Source organism: Exophiala dermatitidis (assembly GCF_000230625.1).
Source record: "Exophiala dermatitidis NIH/UT8656 unplaced genomic scaffold supercont1.7, whole genome shotgun sequence".
Classification (NCBI taxonomy): Eukaryota; Fungi; Ascomycota; class Eurotiomycetes; order Chaetothyriales; family Herpotrichiellaceae; genus Exophiala; species Exophiala dermatitidis.
This window is the reverse complement of record NW_008751652.1, coordinates 2180391-2196872: the sequence shown is the minus strand read 5'-3', so window position 1 is coordinate 2196872 and position 16482 is coordinate 2180391. Positions and strand designations below refer to the sequence as shown.

General features: G+C 51.7%; 5 protein-coding genes across 6 annotated transcripts; 2 read left to right on the top strand and 3 right to left on the bottom strand.

The window, feature by feature from the left end:
• Positions 1-159: 159 nt before the first annotated feature.
• HMPREF1120_08588 (Pon2; paraoxonase 2) lies at positions 160-2166 on the bottom strand. Its single transcript, XM_009162849.1, has 6 exons — positions 1457-2166; positions 1250-1398; positions 1073-1190; positions 863-1015; positions 742-805; positions 160-686 (listed from the first exon to the last, which is right to left on the bottom strand). Exons 1-6 carry the CDS (start codon positions 1892-1894, stop codon positions 424-426), a joined length of 1185 nt encoding a protein of 394 aa, XP_009161097.1. The 5' UTR covers positions 1895-2166; the 3' UTR covers positions 160-423.
• Positions 2167-3762: 1596 nt separating this feature from the next.
• Positions 3763-7570, top strand: HMPREF1120_08587 (DASS family divalent anion:Na+ symporter). Its single transcript, XM_009162848.1, has 2 exons — positions 3763-6713; positions 7017-7570. Exons 1-2 carry the CDS (start codon positions 3992-3994, stop codon positions 7160-7162), a joined length of 2868 nt encoding a protein of 955 aa, XP_009161096.1. The 5' UTR covers positions 3763-3991; the 3' UTR covers positions 7163-7570.
• On the bottom strand, positions 7274-9838 carry HMPREF1120_08586. Of its 2 annotated transcripts, XM_009162847.1 has the most exons (2): positions 7939-9838; positions 7274-7863 (listed from the first exon to the last, which is right to left on the bottom strand). In XM_009162847.1, exon 1 carries the CDS (start codon positions 9245-9247, stop codon positions 7979-7981), a length of 1269 nt encoding a protein of 422 aa, XP_009161095.1. In that variant the 5' UTR covers positions 9248-9838; the 3' UTR covers positions 7274-7863; positions 7939-7978. The 2 variants fall into 2 exon arrangements, with proteins under 2 accessions (XP_009161095.1, XP_009161094.1); XM_009162846.1 differs by having other exon boundaries at positions 7274-9838.
• HMPREF1120_08585 (uncharacterized protein) lies at positions 9817-14170 on the top strand. Its single transcript, XM_009162845.1, has 3 exons — positions 9817-10296; positions 10504-10510; positions 10652-14170. Exons 1-3 carry the CDS (start codon positions 10233-10235, stop codon positions 11670-11672), a joined length of 1092 nt encoding a protein of 363 aa, XP_009161093.1. The 5' UTR covers positions 9817-10232; the 3' UTR covers positions 11673-14170.
• On the bottom strand, positions 10381-16021 carry HMPREF1120_08584 (uncharacterized protein). Its single transcript, XM_009162844.1, has one exon. The coding sequence runs from the start codon at positions 15125-15127 to the stop codon at positions 11756-11758; it is 3372 nt and encodes a 1123-aa protein (XP_009161092.1). The 5' UTR covers positions 15128-16021; the 3' UTR covers positions 10381-11755.
• Positions 16022-16482: the final 461 nt, after the last annotated feature.

Genomic DNA, 16482 nt, shown 5'->3' with positions numbered 1-16482 from the left:
ATGAAGATGAGGTTGACGAGACTCGAGCCAAGCCTGCAAGTGTGATGTCCGAGTCTGGTTCTAGTAAATCTGCGCGCGCCTCACCCATTTGGGAAGAAAGGTGATGCCGCCCTGTGATCACCCCGCTCGCGCTAGTTGCTTGTTGCCAGTGAGAGATGACGCTTATTACCTAGGTAGTTTGCCAGTGAGATTGGGGCTTATAGTGTTAAAGCAGCATTAGCAGTGTTGATATAGCAACTATTGACATTCAAGTACTATCTTCAAGTTTTGCCAGTGATTGAATTTAATCATACCCGTCCATCTGGTCAAGGCTGATACTCAGACATTCGTGAGACAGATCCTCTCTGCAGGTGAAGCCAGAGCAGAAAGCCTTCACTGGCAGTGCGCCTGTTTGTCCTACTCCTCCTGCCGTGTAGCTCTGGCTCATGAAAATGCACCTGAAGGCACTTTACAAACCGCGAAGCCCCCGTACTGCAGCACACCAGACACAAGCAGGAGATCGTTCACGGGGTCGGGGGCGACTGCGGTCATGAAGCTGATAACCGAGCCGTCATCATAGTAAAGCAGCTCAGGAGCATACCCCTTGTTGTGGTCCAACCGGAGCGCCGCGGCCGGAACCAAGAAATCCTTGCCCAAGGATTTCACATTATCTCGATACGACGGGAGGTTCTCAAGGGTGGGAAACACTATTTCCGATCAGTATTTGTCCCCAACATCAACGGCCTTGTAAGGAGTGCTTACCCGCAACGACGGGGTCTCCTGTAGTTGGAATAATGTTGATATTATCCGCCCCAGCCCCTACATCCTATTCAAGTTGTCGCGTCAGTACACCTATGCCAAAACAAGGGCCAGCAAAACTTACAACGACCTGGAGCTTTGTGAGCGTCTTGTCATCCTCGATATGGAAGATTGTAACGGTGCCGTTGCTGGAATCGCCAACAAACAGCCTGTCTTCCCACAGGTTGATGCCATTGGCATTAGGGAAATTCCCCCCGACGCGCTTGCAACTGACTTCCTATCCGTACCGTCAGTCCCAGCGAGCAAAATAGAGTAAGATCACGAAAGCGCGTACCTCGGATGATGCATCGCAATGTTGCACATTGCTCGACCACGTAAAAGGCCCGTACTTCTCTTCTAATATTCGCAAAGGGCCCTTCGCAGCAAAATGGTCGTTGGTTACGAAAAAGCTCCTGTCGATCGTGAGTCTGAGACCACCCAACATCCTCACAGGATTCAATGTCAATCTTACAATAGACCGGTGGCAGCGACACCATTCGCTGTTTTGATATTTGGATGCTTGACATTCTTGACCAAGTGGACAGCATCAGAGCCCAAGTCATGCTTGAAGATGGCGATTGAATCTCCATTTCGCGCATGATTAACTGCGAAAATATGGATCTGGATAACAGCAATCAGTTCGACAAGGCCGCCTTCTGCATCATTCGAGGAGCACAACCTTTGAGGGATTATCTGGCACTGACAAAATATCGATCCCGTGGGTGATAAAGTCTCCGTTGAGACCATGCACCTTAAGCTCCGTTGTCTGACCAGTCTTCAAGTCGTGTTTGAATAGCTGCTCACGAAAGGAGGACTCTGCCCGGCGTTCGGCGTCGCGCGTACCAGCACAAGGATACCAGTGAGTTCGCTCCAGAGGGTCTCCGCATGCCAGAAAGGCTGTATGTGAGGCATGGTATATTTTTACATCCTCGCATGCATTGGCTGCGTGTACCACCTCGCAATCGCCATTGTTTAGGGCAGTGCTGTTCTCCCAACGCACGAGTCTCGTTTTGTCTATGTCGACTCGTCCAACCAAACTCCACAAAGCCCCAGACTGGAGGTATATGGCTAGTGCTATCAGCGGTAGGATGAAGGAGAGGGAAGAGTTTGGCAGCATATTGACACCCCACGTCTGGCAAACAGGCGCAAGCTGTAATTCCCAGACGGACCTACCAGGTAGATTATTGAAGCCGGGGATACCCTGATGCGGAGAGCCTACCTGTAGATGCTACTAGTACTGTAACAGTATTCTCTGTATGGCCGGTGCTGCCCAGAGCATCATCTGACGGCTCTTCGGAACACTGCATGAATTTCCGCCGAGCCCAACCACAACCAAAAGCCCGGGTTAACATGGAACGTGGCCCTCAGAGATAAGTCATCCATAGACGCTGGAAGTGTAAGGTACAGTACCTACGTTAGCCAGAGGGACTCGCAATTTTTTTTAATGCAGGACTGCGACCAGTGCTGTGTCTTAGGCGACGCCCATGGCAGGGCCGGCGAATAGTTTGGGGGATCTTCAGCACGCCCACTGCCCGAATGAGCCAAGGGCCTTTTAGGCTTCAGTGGCGGCTATCCCATCCACGCACTGTGCGACGTTCTACAATAATGTTGCAGTATATGCCAGGTATCTGCTGGTAAGTCCCGTCAGGATCGCAGGTATTTCCAGGTCAAGGGCTCAAGGGCTTGTGGGCGCTCTGTCAATGAATTGCAGTGGCTTTTTAGGCCCTGGTAAGGTGCCGTACCACTAGTACAGTTGTTTCTAGGCGCTGTGTCTGCCGCTGCTGCCTCTAAATATAAGTTTTATTTGGCGGTATTCTTTATATAATATTACTATGAGTAATAATACCAGTGATCGTCGGTTCTGCGACCATCTCATCGGCCTGCGATGCCTGATTCCAAACTCAAAGTCCACACACACTCACATATTCACCATTCCTAGCATCGACACCTCTCCTAGCTAAACCACATTCGTTACCTCCAGGACTCTTTCTTTTGCTGTATGGTCATATGGCACGTAAAGAAGAGTAAAAACTGCAGGGAGCTCACGTGCGACTCACCCAAGCCGTGCCGCTTTTCAAAAGCACCCACCCTCCCTTTTATGTAACTGAAAACCACCAACGCAATGCAAAACTGTTGGGAGGTGTGGCATCACCCTCGTCTACTATGTACTATTCCTTGGGTGCATAGTCATGCAAGGTCACGTGGTAGTAGGCTACAAGAAAAGTTTAGCCGCCAAGACTAGCTGAGCGGAGCAGGACTAATTTAAGGCTTCAAAGTTCGCTTCTTCTCCTCTCCCTTTCCTCTCACCAACGCATTATCGTAAGGGTGACAAACAGATTAGCCGATATATGCAAGAGGGACAGGGGGCTCATGCTAATGATGATATCGAGAATTCCCAAAGCCGTTAAGCCCTACTTTGTTGGGTGCTTAGCAGCTAATAAAGCGGATTCCTTTCTGACATGCAAGAACACCGCCGTGAACAGGGAAAGCGAAATATAGGACGATCATGTCGTGGAACGAAACCGCTCTTATGACCAGGTGGCTAGACAAGTCATTATGATTTTCTGGTGATCTGGTAGATGGCGACGAGACACATCCGAGCCTCGCTGCCATGGGCTTCTCCAGTCCAATCAAGACTATTCTGCAATAGTTCTTCTCCCTTTTGCGCCGTTGTCTCGTTCGTCTCTTGCACCACACCCGTGTATGTATGACTGTTCAGACACGACCATTTCAGAAAGACGTCCAGGGCGAGGGCGTCCACCGTCGAACAGAGCATATCGAGTTTTGTCTACTGACACTCCTGCTACTTCAACATCAATGAACCACTCACATCTGGCATTGAAGGCTCTTGAATGCCGTCTAGCGTAGCTCTGCTCGCACTACGCTGAGTCTGACTGGCGTCGCACTGACCTTCGGCCACCCATAGACACCAAAGATATAGAAACGGCGCCGCAACCTTTTTTTTTCTTGTTTCGCGCCGAACAACTCCCCTAATCGCTCTCTCATTCAATAGATAATTGGGCTACGAGCCGAGACGGGGGTGAGCATAGGGCAGCATCACCTCTTCCGAATCGGGGGTGAGTTCGGTACAGTTTTCACTTATCTTGGCAAACGGGCCCCTCTGTTCTGGTTCTCAAGCCCAAACCCTCGTAGCACTTCGATCCATGTCTGGCCCCGCGCCCTGGTCGTAAGGGCTTCGTTCCCTCCATGTCGGATGCGCGGGATACAGCCTCGCAATAGAGTCGGTCACCAGTCCCTTAATTCCCTTAATATCACTTCCTATTTCCCTCAATGTGAACTGCCATCGGGGTCGGCCCCTATCGAACTCGAGACCTTTGCGCCGCTCCCTGCTGCTCCTCCGGTCGACCTCGAGACATCTGACCCCCAGCAGCCCTACCTGTCATCGAAGCGAGAAAAGTCCGCACGACGCTTCAAAAAGAGGCTTGAAAAACTTGAAGAACTCGCTTGGCGAGAAGAGATGAAGTTCTCTCACAGTATCCAGTTCAACGCTGTTCCAGACTGGAGCAGCAACTATATCTCCTACAGCAACCTCAAAAAGCTCATCTATACCCTCGAGAAACAGATCAACCATACTCAAGGTGAGGGCCAGGCACAAGATGAGGAAAACACTGCCCTTCTGGGCGGATCCCTCGATCCCGATACTACGTTCAAGCGCATGCTCGACCAGGAACTGGACAAAGTGTGCTCGTTCTACCGGTTGAAGGAACTCGAGATTTTCGGTGAACTTGAACAGTTTTTGAAAGATGTGGAAGACTATGAGGCCGAAGCGGAGAATGTTGACATGGATGATGTCGTCGAGGTGGAGAACCGGCGTAGAGCTACCAGGTCGCAAAGTATCTTCAACATGCCGTTTCGGCGAAAGAGGAGGACATCCACCATGAGCGTGAGCTTTGAAGAGCCAGAGCTGGAGGACGATAGCGATAGCGACGCTGAAGACCATGCAGCATCAGCCATGCTCAAGAAAAGACCTCAAACCAAACCCAGGAGTAAGAGCGCATTTCCAACAGGACCCGACGCTACGAGATCTGCCGACTCCAGAGAGGATCTTAGGGCGCCGGACAGTTCCCCTTCGTTCCTGAGAAGGAGGCCAAGTTTGGCTCTTGAAATGGAAGCCAACGAGCCTGGCCAGGTGTCAGCGCTGTACGATACGGGAATCAACCTGAAGAAGAGGGCCATCGGTCTATATGTCTCACTGTGTGAGCTGAAATCCTTCATCCAGCTCAACCAAACCGGATTCAAGAAGGCCACCAAAAAGTACGACAAGGTATGCAACCGCAACATCCGAAAAGACTACATGGAAAAAGTGGTCAATCCATCGTATCCGTTCCAAGAATCGACCATAGCCCATCTCGACGAGAACATTGCAAAGGTGGAAAAGGTCTACGCCGACATCGTGACCAAGGGAGATCAGGACTTGGCCCGGAGAGAACTTCGACTCCATTTGCGCGAGCATGTCGTGTGGGAGAGGAACACCGTCTGGCGAGAAATGATCGGCATCGAGCGCAAAGCCCAGGCCGCAAACCTGGGCATCCGACAGACGCTCCTGGGAGGAGCCCAGGATCCTTCGCAGGTACGGCTGCAGGGCGATCGAGACGCCATCGAGACGAAGGAGATTGTGACGCCCGTTGGTCGATACCGGTGTCCAAAGTGGCTGTTCAGCTCGACCTTTTTGACCCTGATTGTCATCCTGGCCATCTTTTTGGTCCTGTTGTTCGTCCCTCTTATGAAGAAACCAGAGCAACAGAACTGCCTGGCCATGTTGATCTTCGTCTCACTACTCTGGGCCACAGAGGTGATTCCTCTGTTTGTCACGTCATTGTTGATTCCTTTTCTGGTGGTGGTCCTCCGCATCATGCGATCCGACGACAAGCCTCATGTGCGTCTGGACTCGAAAACAGCCACCAAAGCCGTCTTTGCCGCCATGTGGACCCCAGTCATCATGCTGTTGTTGGGCGGCTTTACCATTGCGGCGGCACTATCCAAGTACCACATTGCCAAAATGATGGCCACTTTTGTGCTCAGCAAGGCCGGCACCAAAGCCAGGACGGTTTTGATCACCAACATGTTTGTGGGCATGTTTCTGAGCATGTGGATCTCCAACGTCGCTGCGCCCGTGCTGTGCTTTAGTATCATCCAGCCGATGCTCCGGAACCTGCCCGCAGACAGCAACATGTCCAAAGCTTTGATCTTGGGCATTGCATTGGCATCGAACATCGGGGGTGCTGCATCGCCAATTGCCTCGCCACAAAACATCATCGCGTTGCAAAACATGAAGCCCAGCCCCAGCTGGGGCGTGTGGTTCTTTGTGGCTCTTCCAGTGTGCATCATCAGCATTGTCCTCATCTGGCTGTTGCTTCTCGTCTCCTTCAAGCCCGGGCGTGGCACGACCATTGTCCCCATTCGCCCGATGAAGGATCGACTCAACGGAGTGCAATATTTTATAATCTTTGTCACCTTGGTGACCATTGTGCTCTGGTGTACGTCACACCAGTTGGAGGGCATCTTTGGCGACATGGGCGTCATTGCCATCATCCCCATGGTCTTGTTTTTCGGTACTGGGATCTTGACCAAAGAAGACTTCAACAATTTTCTATGGACCATCATCATCCTCGCTGCCGGAGGCCTGAGTCTCGGTCGTGCCGTGTCCTCTTCGGGACTGTTGCATACCATCGCCAAACAGATTACCGATAACGTTTCCGATCTGTCCGTGTATGGTGTGTTGGTGGTTTTTGCGGCGTTGGTGCTCGTCGTGGCCACCTTCATCTCGCATACTGTCGCCGCGTTGATCATCCTGCCGCTGGTGCAGCAGGTCGGCGCGAATATGAAGGAGCCTCATCCGAATTTGTTGGTCATGGGCAGTGCTTTGATGTGTTCGGCTGCTATGGGGTTGCCTACCTCTGGATTTCCCAACATGAGTAAGTCTGCTTTATCCTCCCAGTTTATCTCCTTGCTCCTGCTCTCTGTCGATGTGGTTAGCGACATCTTACTGCCAATTTCAATATCACTCGTCCTTGCACGTTGGTTTGCCTTCTTTTTTTCTCATGACACTGCACCCCGCCCATCATAACTCACCACCTTGATTGCTCGACTCGCAATGGACGATCGCGCCACCTTCTCCTTCCTTACCCCAACTAACCCGTATTGTTCTGTCATGAATTGTTTGCACCGTGATGTTACCGAGAAAAGCATACGCTAACGGCCGGTTCCTTGATTTACAGCTGCAATCATGATGGAAGTCCCCGAGACCGGCGTCCGCTATCTCCAGGTCAAACACTTTTTGACGCGCGGCATCCCTTCGTCTGTTCTTACCTTTGCTGTTGTCGTGACCGTGGGATACGGCTTGATGGTTGCCACGGGGTTATAAGATTGTTAGTTAGGTATGCAGTGGGACTGGGCAGGACTAGGATAGCCTATGCACGCCTGCTTCGACTTGACCATCGAAGGCCCGCTTGCATTTTTACTGGTGTCTATTATTTTCTTCCTTATGTCTGTGCTATGTTTGTCCTACCTATTCGAGAGATTACACCATACTGGAATAGGGTGGTGTAACTTAGGGTACCTTGTCTATGGGTGTTCAAGCGGGTTATCTTTATCAGATTTCGTTAAGAGTCGGCCAAGATATATAATACATGATATGATATGATATTCGTGTCAATATATGATATATCAAAGGTCACTCACTGGTTGGGTTTGGGTTTTGGATCTGGATCCGTAATTGTAGAAACAGGTTGGAGTTGGAGTTGATTTTCTGCATTCTCTTCCCACTGCGTACTGTACACTGATTGCTAGGATATTGTGATGTGCTGTGCCGTTCTGTGCCGTGCCGTGCCGTGCTGTGCTCGCCGTGGCTGCAGTGCAGGTCTCGTTCTGTACTGTCCTGTATTGTCCATACACTATTGACAATTTCTTTTTTTTTAAGCACGAGATGTAGACGCAGTGTTGGCCAACGATTCTGGGTTATTCAGTATGGATGGGTATTATTGTGTCCTCCACCTCTGTGGACAAGTTGGGAGTCGGATAGAAAGGTTGGAGTTTAGAGATTGGAGATACATATAATAGTCCCATCTTCTCGGTTCGGTCAGCAAGGTAAGGCAACGAGTGTACAATATACCATACTGTACATATGTACAGTATACTCACTTGTCCTGTCGGAGACTCAATCAATCAATCAATCAATCAATCAATAGCCAGTAGCCCCCTCCACGACTCCACTTGCACCACCATTCCTGCCAAACATATCCCTCACATCAGCGACAAGATGCTCCGGTTTCTCATACGCGAAAAAATGGCCACCCGAGTCATGTGTTCTCTCAAACACGACATCACCTAGTGCTCTGGTCCAAGTATTCGGCAAGACGCGCAACTCTTTGGGAGAGTGGCTGAGACCCAGTTTCACACCATTGCCACCGATGTAGGAGGTAGTGCGATCCCTCAACACCCTGCCTGCGTGCTCACATTCGTGCTCCCACTCATGCGCAGACTCATAATAAATCCTCAAACTGGCCGCCGGACCCATCGTGCTGAACCAATATATCCCGACCCAAGTACACACCTCGTCGTCCGTCCAAAGATAGTCATCAGTCCAATCATGCAACTTTTCATAAATCCAGGCGAGTAAACCCACGGGACTATCGGCCAGCGCGTACCCGAGAGTCTGGGGTTTCGTGGACTGTAAAGTGCGGTAACCTGACCCTTCGTCCATGAACCACTTGGTACGACGGAGTCCTTGTCTCTCGCGCTCCGTGTAGGGTGTCAAGGCATGTTGGAGCGCGAGTCTCGGATGGGTCGTCCACGATGGGGCGGAACCTTGGTCCATATTCACGTGTGTGGCTTTGCAGTGGTTGGGAAACAAAAGCGACATGGCGCGTGTGATGTAGAATCCCCAGTCGCCGCCTTGTGTTACGTATTGGGTATATCCCAAACGGAGCATCAGGAGATGACATGTTTCGGCGTATTGGGCCAGTGCGAACTTGGGTTTGGGGGAGCCCTGGCTGAATCCGAAGTTGGGCAGGGAGGGGGCTATGAAGTGGAATGATGGAGACCCTTCTGCGTCGGGGTCTGTAAGTTTCTTCCAGATCTTGCTGGCTTCAATGAAACTGCCCGGCCAGCCGTGCACGAAAAGTAAGGGAATTGCACGCGGGTTTTTCGAGCGTTGGTGCACAAAGTGGATTTTCAATGGAGGATGAACATGATCGCCGGAGGAGGACACTTGGATGGATGTTGTGTATTGTGGCATTTCGTTGAGTTTCGTCTCGGCTTGTCGCCAGTCGAACTTGTCGCGCCAGTGGTGTGTGAGGCGTTGGATGTCGTCCAGGGGCGCTCCGTAGTCCCATCCTGCTGAGTCGATTGAGTCTGGAAACCGTGCTAGAGATAGTCGGGTTTGCAGGTCGGCGAGCTCCGAGTCGGGAATTGAGATGGTGAATGGTTCGATTTGATCTTTCTCTGCCATGGTGGTGTATGGATGGAAAAGAGGGCTTAAAGGGAGAATGGGTGAGAGACTGAGTGAAAATGAGGAGGTGCGTGAAGTAAGAGGCAGTGAGTGAAAATCTTGGGTTACTAGTAATGATGAGTCCTTCAAGTTTATATATAACTTGAAGGAGAAATCAGGTGGACAGCTTGCGTTGCGTTGGGCCTTTTGTCAGCTTCATGCACCTACCGTAGGTATATATATGTAGTGCCAGACAATGTCCTCACTGCTTACGGCTGAAGTATGTACTATTGTGGTAGGTTGGAGAGGAGGAGTAGTTAGTAAAAGGGCGTCCTGTCCCTGTCTTGGTCAAACCTTACACCCCGCCTCGGCTTTTGTCATCACGGCGGGTGAATACGCGATGTGCAATTGGAAAGCCGGAGTGGTAAGGCAGCACCTCAAACGTGGTAGGTAGCTGATTGAGCCCCAGGGGCTTTCGGTAACGGCCTCGGAGGGCGTAGGTTTGCTAGAGCACCTGCCTATACGCCCTAGACAATACTGTACAACTGGTAAGCAAGAATTCAGTTTCCTCATCAACTTCAAGCTGTCCAGCTGAGGCGAATTGCGTGTTGTAGACTGCAAGCCTTTTATTATAGTTCGTAGAAGTTGAAGTTCCAAAGTTGTAGATTTTCCCGAGCTCCAAACGTCGCCGCTTTTAGACCGAACCTCAAACGACTCGGAGGCTCAACTTCAACACCAACTTCAAGCCATCCAACAACAAGTCTATTTACGAAACCACTTCGCTTCCCCTTCTGCATCACCCGCGCTCTCTTCTAGACACTGTAATCCCTACCGATTATTTCTCACTTTGCCACTGGGCACATCTGGAATTCTTTCTCAGGAGGGTTGTGTGGTCGTTGCTCCGTACGTATTGCTGGGACGAATCATTTATTTACCACATGGTACAATATATCTGCTCAAGCCGCTTCGTCTAGGAGGCCCAGCCCCGGCCTGATACTGCATAATCATGGCTCGACCTCGAGCCGACACAGGAAACTTTCCAAAAGAACCACATTCGGTCTCCCTCAAAGGTATGAAACCTAAACTAATTCCAATTCTTTACCAAGTCACAAAGTCCACAAAGTCAACAGAGCCCAAAGACCCAAGCCCAAAGCCGGACTGTAACTGTACTCAATTCTTTCCTGTGTTCATCTGCTCTCTTTTGTTCTGTTTATTGTATTACAATCCAATATTCTTTGCCCAAGGTACCTGAGGCTGCTGCTAATACAACGTCAAAGTGTTAAGGTACTGTGCTTCTCCCAACTACGATCAGTCAAACCACCTCACCACACCTCTGGGCACTACAATCCAACTCTGATTCCTGAATTTCATCCTGAATCCACCAGTTTGTTATGTGTTTCATCATCCAACTCTCATCCAATCTAGGCTGTCCCGACCATCCCTGGCGCTCCAACACCCACTCCCGCACGAAAGCGAGACCGAGACCAAAATCCCCCATATCTCCTCCCTAGCATACCCGTCCAAACTAGTCGACCAGGAGTTCATAATATCCAACAACCTAGCCCTGCCGCCATCCTTCGGTTCCGCGCACGTAGGCGAGACATTTTCATGCGTGCTGTGCGCCAACAACGAACTTTTGCCGCCGGGGCCGACTGGGACCGGGACCACAACCACAACGACACCAACCAAAACCGTTTCCGGAACAAAGATCTTGGCTGAAATGCAGACACCCTCCCAGTCAATCCCGTTGGACCTCCACATAGCAAGCCCGACGGAACGAGTTGATGGCCATGATGACGGCCGCCCAGGCTCGGCTCTGCAGACAATCGCCCGCTTCGATCTCAAGGAAGAAGGCAACCACGTCCTCGCCGTTAACGTCACGTACACAGAGACCATTTCCGGCGACGGCGGACAGACACATGCCCCTACCAGTGGGAGGGTGCGCTCGTTCCGAAAATTGTACCAGTTCCTCGCCCAGCCGTGTCTGAGTGTGCGCACCAAAGCTACCGAACTGCCGCCGAAAGAGGTCCCAGACAAAACCCACGGCCCGTACGGCAGGACGACGTTACTGCGGTATGCACTGGAAGCGCAATTGGAAAACGTGTCCGACATTACAATTGTGCTTGAAGAGGCAAAGTTGCAGTCCAAACCGCCCTTTAAGTCAACTTCGCTGAACTACTGGGATGCCCATGCCGCCCCTGAAAAGGATGAGAAAAACCAGGGCCATCCCCAAAAGCCAATTATTAACCCGCGCGATATCATACAGATTGCTTTTTTGGTAGAGCAAATGGAAGGAGTCCAGGAAGGAATAGAAGACCTCAAAACTAGTCTCAAACGCGACGGGAGGGCGGTACTGGGTCAGCTTGCTATCCAATGGCGTAGCTCTATGGGCGAACGCGGCTCGCTGAGTACCGGCAATCTCCTGTCTCGTCGGAGAGTCAGTTGAAACAGACCAAATCTCCATCTCCAAGGCAGCCCATGAAGTACGGAGGGCAGTGGGCATAACAATACAAGTTCGCTCGAGGACAATCATGGTGCGTTCATGCTCAGCCCATTCATCCTGCCATTGAGGAGATTGGGTCTTGACTTTTTGCGGATGGTCGGCAAGTCCGGGACATTTTCTTCTTGCTTCTGTTTGAACAGACCTTCTTCCAGTTTCGACGGGATCCGGGTAATGATGGTGTGGTAGTCCCGCCCCTTAGCTGCAGCACCCAAGTCTGTTCTTTCTGAACTGCCGGGCACAGAGACGATCCGCCATTGATGCTGGGATGTATCTGACAAAACATCCGCCTGAGTAGGAAGGCCTGCTGCAGACACCGACCGCTGCACAAAGCTTCGGCGGTTTCGGCCAATGGTGGGCAAACTGGACCGCAGCAGGCCAGCACGACCGCGTTTCGCTGTGATGATGGCATCAAACAAGGCTATCTCTGGACTCGACGCCGTCTCCTCACGCTCAAGAATGAACTCGTTCCAGGCTTGGGTTTGTTCCAGCATCTGCATGTAAGCAGAATGGTCCGGCGGAAGGCTCCTGACGAACCCTTCATGATCGAACGAATACACCGCTCCAACCTTCTGCTTGGACGGCGGGGCTGGACTCATGAACTTCCGATACGTGTAAAACAGGCTAGCCAAGCATCGCACAAACGCCGCCCGGATCTGGTCAGGGTAGAAAGCGGCCGAGCAAACCACCGTAATCTGAGGTGCACAGCGGTCGTGGATCACGAAGCCACAACCCGAACATCTGTAGTACCCATTCTGTGCCCTTTCATCGCAAAGCACACAAGTTGATGGACCGTCGGCAGGCTTCCATTGAAGACAGTGTCCTTCGACATAGTATGTCCCTGGAGAGTTCACTGCTGGCTGAACAAGCATGCCGGGCATGATTGTCGATGCTGCCAATGTTGACTGAGCATACACTGAAGGCGCATAAGCGGACGACCCGTTCCTTACATCTAAGAACGAGTTTGCTGAAGGACTGGCATTGTGTCGCACGAACGGAAGGCTGGATTTGCGCATCATGTGGGCCGACCCAGAGAAGCTGCGCTTGGAGAGTGAATCGAAATGGCCGGATCTCTTCTCACGGAGCGACGTCTGCAGGGCATATCCAGAGTCGCGGTCGTTGCGCAACGCCGGCGGAAGGGGAAAGCTTCCACCCACAGGGGATCCGTCCGAACCTGTCTGACTGGATTGACGGGCGGTTGACGAGGTTCTGGGACGATCAATGCTTTTTCCTCTGGTCGGTCCTGAAGCAAGAAAAACGTTCAGCAGCGGCGCCCGTCGAATTGTGTCGGACGCGGCATGCGGACCGAAGGAGGATGAACTAAGGCTGGCTAGTTTGTCCAGATTTGTCGATCTGGCAATCGCGGTAAAGACAGTGTCGAGTTCGCCGGAGAAAGCATCGAACGGAAATGTCTCGACGGCATAAGCAGGTGGACCGGGCGTGACTCCAAAGCTATGGTGCAGAGGCGCCGCCTGATGTAACAGAGACATGAGTTTTCTCCGTTGCTGTTTGGGCAAGAAAGGGGGTGGTGAAGTGCTATGCAACTCGTTTTTATCCAGGTCAACCAGCACATAGTCATCTTCAGGAAGGTCATACTTTTCGTAGTTGCGATTGATGCCGCAGATGTAAGGACACGGTGCATCAAGCGCCTGAACCAGCCGTGATGGGAGCACAGGGATATAGACTCCGGTCCATTCCAAGGGCCAAATCAGTTCCAAGATGGCTTTGCTGACCAGCTGCAACATTGAAGTATGGGAAGATAATAAGATGATCCTGGATTCGGCCAAGACATATTCAAAAAGAAGGATGATGTTGGGGATGGTGAGAGTTCTGAACAAGGGATACAGATCAGTGGTTCTGCTTCCTGGCAGTTCGTTTGCTGCCTGCTTTTTGGCGTAGAGGTGAAGTTCGCGGATCGAAGTCTGGATTTGGACTTTGGACGACGTCGGCAAAGGAGCGTCGAGGCACAAGGCAGCAACATATTGCTCCAAGGGTTGCCACATGCCAACCTTGGGAGAACTGGCTGGGACTCTCAAAATACCGCCGTCCGTCATGGGGACTACGACTGCTCGTAACCACTGTCGGTAGAAACTGGCCATTGTGCTGTCTTTTCCCAGGATTCCGTAGGCTCTCGGTATCCAGAATCGTGTCTCACTACTGGACAAGCCCTGGATTTCTGAAACTGAACCGTGCCGTAACGGTCGCAGCATGTCCGACATAACCGCAATCTTTTCCTCGACAGCGCTGATTTCATCTTCCAGTTCTTCTCTTGCTGCTGAATCAGGAGACACTTGTGGAAGCTGTGCGAGCAGTTGAGATAGCTTTGTACTCTCCACTGTAAGTCTTTCAGCCAGCGAGGCCGCCATTTCCCGTTCCGCCTCGGACATATGTGCCTTTCGCCACTCATCACACTTCTTTTCCAAATCCAAAGCAATGTGATTGCTCACAGGAACCCAAACTGTGACACAGACGCCGGTCAGCCTTGTATTATCTGCCGCAGTCATGGAGAATTCATGCCATGTCGACCTCGGCTTGCTGTCTGCAGAGACGACCCTGATGTCGTTGGGAAAGGCAAACATGGGTACATAATCGGGAAACCGACATCTTCCTTGGGAGTTTTCGCCTGTATTTGACCGAGGATATCTGTCGAGAAGGACAGGCTCGAATTTCCGCGCCAGAGGGTGTTGAGCGGGCGAACTGTGAAGAGACTCCGGAATAGGAATGACCGAGTTGTAGCTGCTCATTCTTCGTGAGGTTCTGGTGGACACCCGTCGAGCCAGAGATGGTTGCCGTTTTGCACTAGCCATATCTTTGAAAGAAATATGTCGACGGATGCTGCCGAAGTTGCGGTTCAAGGTCGGACTCGGCTCGTCCTGGGCCACAATCTTTTGCGTCTTCGCTTGTGACTTGGCACGAGAGGGTTTGGACGGTTCAGTTGGACTGAAGGTGAGATCCACAAAGAAGGCATCTCGATCGCTGGTGAACTTCTGGATGGCATTCTCGAAATCGGCTTCGGTGAATGCAGAAGACATTCGCACAGACGGCAGCGGAGCAACAGGCCGAAGGGTGGCGACACTGCCATTGCTGCGCGGACGGGTGGCCTCTTCAAGGCTCTGAATTGCACTTTTGGCTTCGTCGGAAAGCTGCGAGAGTCGTTGATACGAGTCGTGTCTGGCATGACGGATGGAATTTCGAGGCGACTGTAGAATCGATGATTGATCGTTCTCCGCCGCCGATGGTTCTTCTTTGATGGCCGAATCGACAACAGGGTTATTGTCAGGGGACTGATACGACCATCTTGGCTGAGAGAAAGCATCGATGAGCTGCTGAGTATCCAGCCCAGCGATCCAAAAGTAATCCGCCAGTGGCCCGGACGATCCAGTAGTCTCTGTCGGCGGCATGGTTAGATAATGACGGGGTTCCTCCGAAAAGCGGACTTCTGGACAATCTCAAATGGCCCCTTTCGATCGCATTTTCCCTATACCGCTCACCAGCAGCCAGCCTGACAAGACACTCCTAACGGGTTTCTGAAGAATCCGTGCTGGGGCAAATCAGGTTGAAATTTTGCACTGACGCGAAGGTGACGGAAGGGTGAGAATTGCGCATTCGCTGCGATCAGACAAACTTGACCCAAGTCGCCAATATGCTTTTCTGAATGTCAGTCCCCAAAGACAAAAGTTCCTTGTTCGTTGAGAAGATAAAAGGCGAATAGGATTATGCACACTAATGCTGGTAGCAAGGATGGGGGTGTCTTGTGCAAGACTGGAGATCTGTACAAGGATGGACTTTGAAGCAGGGCGCTGCAGGGATGCCAGTGTAGCGGGCGCCAGCCTCGAGGCAGCGGTAGAGAAGTTGAAGAATGAGAGGGTCTTAGAATCCGCCACTGCACTGCACAATTCGATTTGCCAATGCGAGGGATGATCGACAGTCGGTATCTGCCAGGGGATCCCTAGACTGTGGTAAATATGAATGTCGACCTACCCATGCGCAATAAGCACGGAGTGGTGAATGTTGGCTGTGAAATAGGGGAAGTGGTGTGGTGTGGTGACGGTTGTGGTGGTGGTGGTGGTGGTGGTCAAAAGATGCGCTTGATATTGAGAATAGCAATCGCGGGAGGATCAAACGTGGTCCCAATCTCACGACTAGTTGCAGTATTCTACCCACACTTCATGACAAGAAGCGCTGGGGATGTGATGGCGTCCAGCGAACTGTTTGTCCTAAACGTCGCTGCATGTGGGAATCATGATCAATTCTAGACGCGTCGCATGGTGGCGGAGGATTTCTCGGTTGGCGTGTTGCCAGTGGATGATGGATTGTGGATGCAGTGAAGCGGTCTGTGGATACAATGATGAGTGACGGGTCGAGCTTGAATGGGTCTCTTGCGTCTCTGGGGACGGCACTTTTAGGGCTCTTGGGAGGGCAGATCAGGGGACGGAGCCTGCACTGCGCCTAAAGAGCCCCCAAAGAACCGCTAAGCTCAGAGCTCCTGAGGCTGCTAATAGTGCACTACTGCCCGCCAACGCATCCCGGTATCTCGCTAGCGGGTGAAGATCGAGAGTGCGTCAGCGACTCGGAGGCTTCGATCGCCAAAGAAGGAGCCACTCCAGTTAAAGAAGGGCAGCCACTTTGGCCCATTCCGTTAGCAGGTTTCACTAAAAGTCCTCCTTACCCCTCTGTTCTTAGGCGAGACGACGCCTACGTTGTAGAAGGGCTCTGGTTGATATTCATCCCTGGCGACCAGGTCGACACCTACACT

Bases quoted from the DNA above. Each gene is read 5' to 3' on its own strand.
- HMPREF1120_08585 (XM_009162845.1), top strand. From the start codon at position 10,233: ATGGCTCGACCTCGAGCCGACACAGGAAACTTTCCAAAAGAACCACAT.
- HMPREF1120_08584 (XM_009162844.1), bottom strand. From the start codon at position 15,127: ATGCCGCCGACAGAGACTACTGGATCGTCCGGGCCACTGGCGGATTAC.
- HMPREF1120_08588 (XM_009162849.1), bottom strand. From the start codon at position 1,894: ATGCTGCCAAACTCTTCCCTCTCCTTCATCCTACCGCTGATAGCACTA. The intron at 1,016-1,072 runs GTACGCGCTTTC...CGGTACGGATAG, and splicing joins ATTGCGATGCATCATCCGAG to GAAGTCAGTTGCAAGCGCGT. The intron at 806-862 runs GTAAGTTTTGCT...CAACTTGAATAG, and splicing joins TCACAAAGCTCCAGGTCGTT to GATGTAGGGGCTGGGGCGGA.
- HMPREF1120_08586 (XM_009162846.1), bottom strand. From the start codon at position 9,247: ATGGCAGAGAAAGATCAAATCGAACCATTCACCATCTCAATTCCCGAC.
- HMPREF1120_08587 (XM_009162848.1), top strand. From the start codon at position 3,992: ATGCGCGGGATACAGCCTCGCAATAGAGTCGGTCACCAGTCCCTTAAT. The intron at 6,714-7,016 runs GTAAGTCTGCTT...CTTGATTTACAG, and splicing joins CTCTGGATTTCCCAACATGA to CTGCAATCATGATGGAAGTC.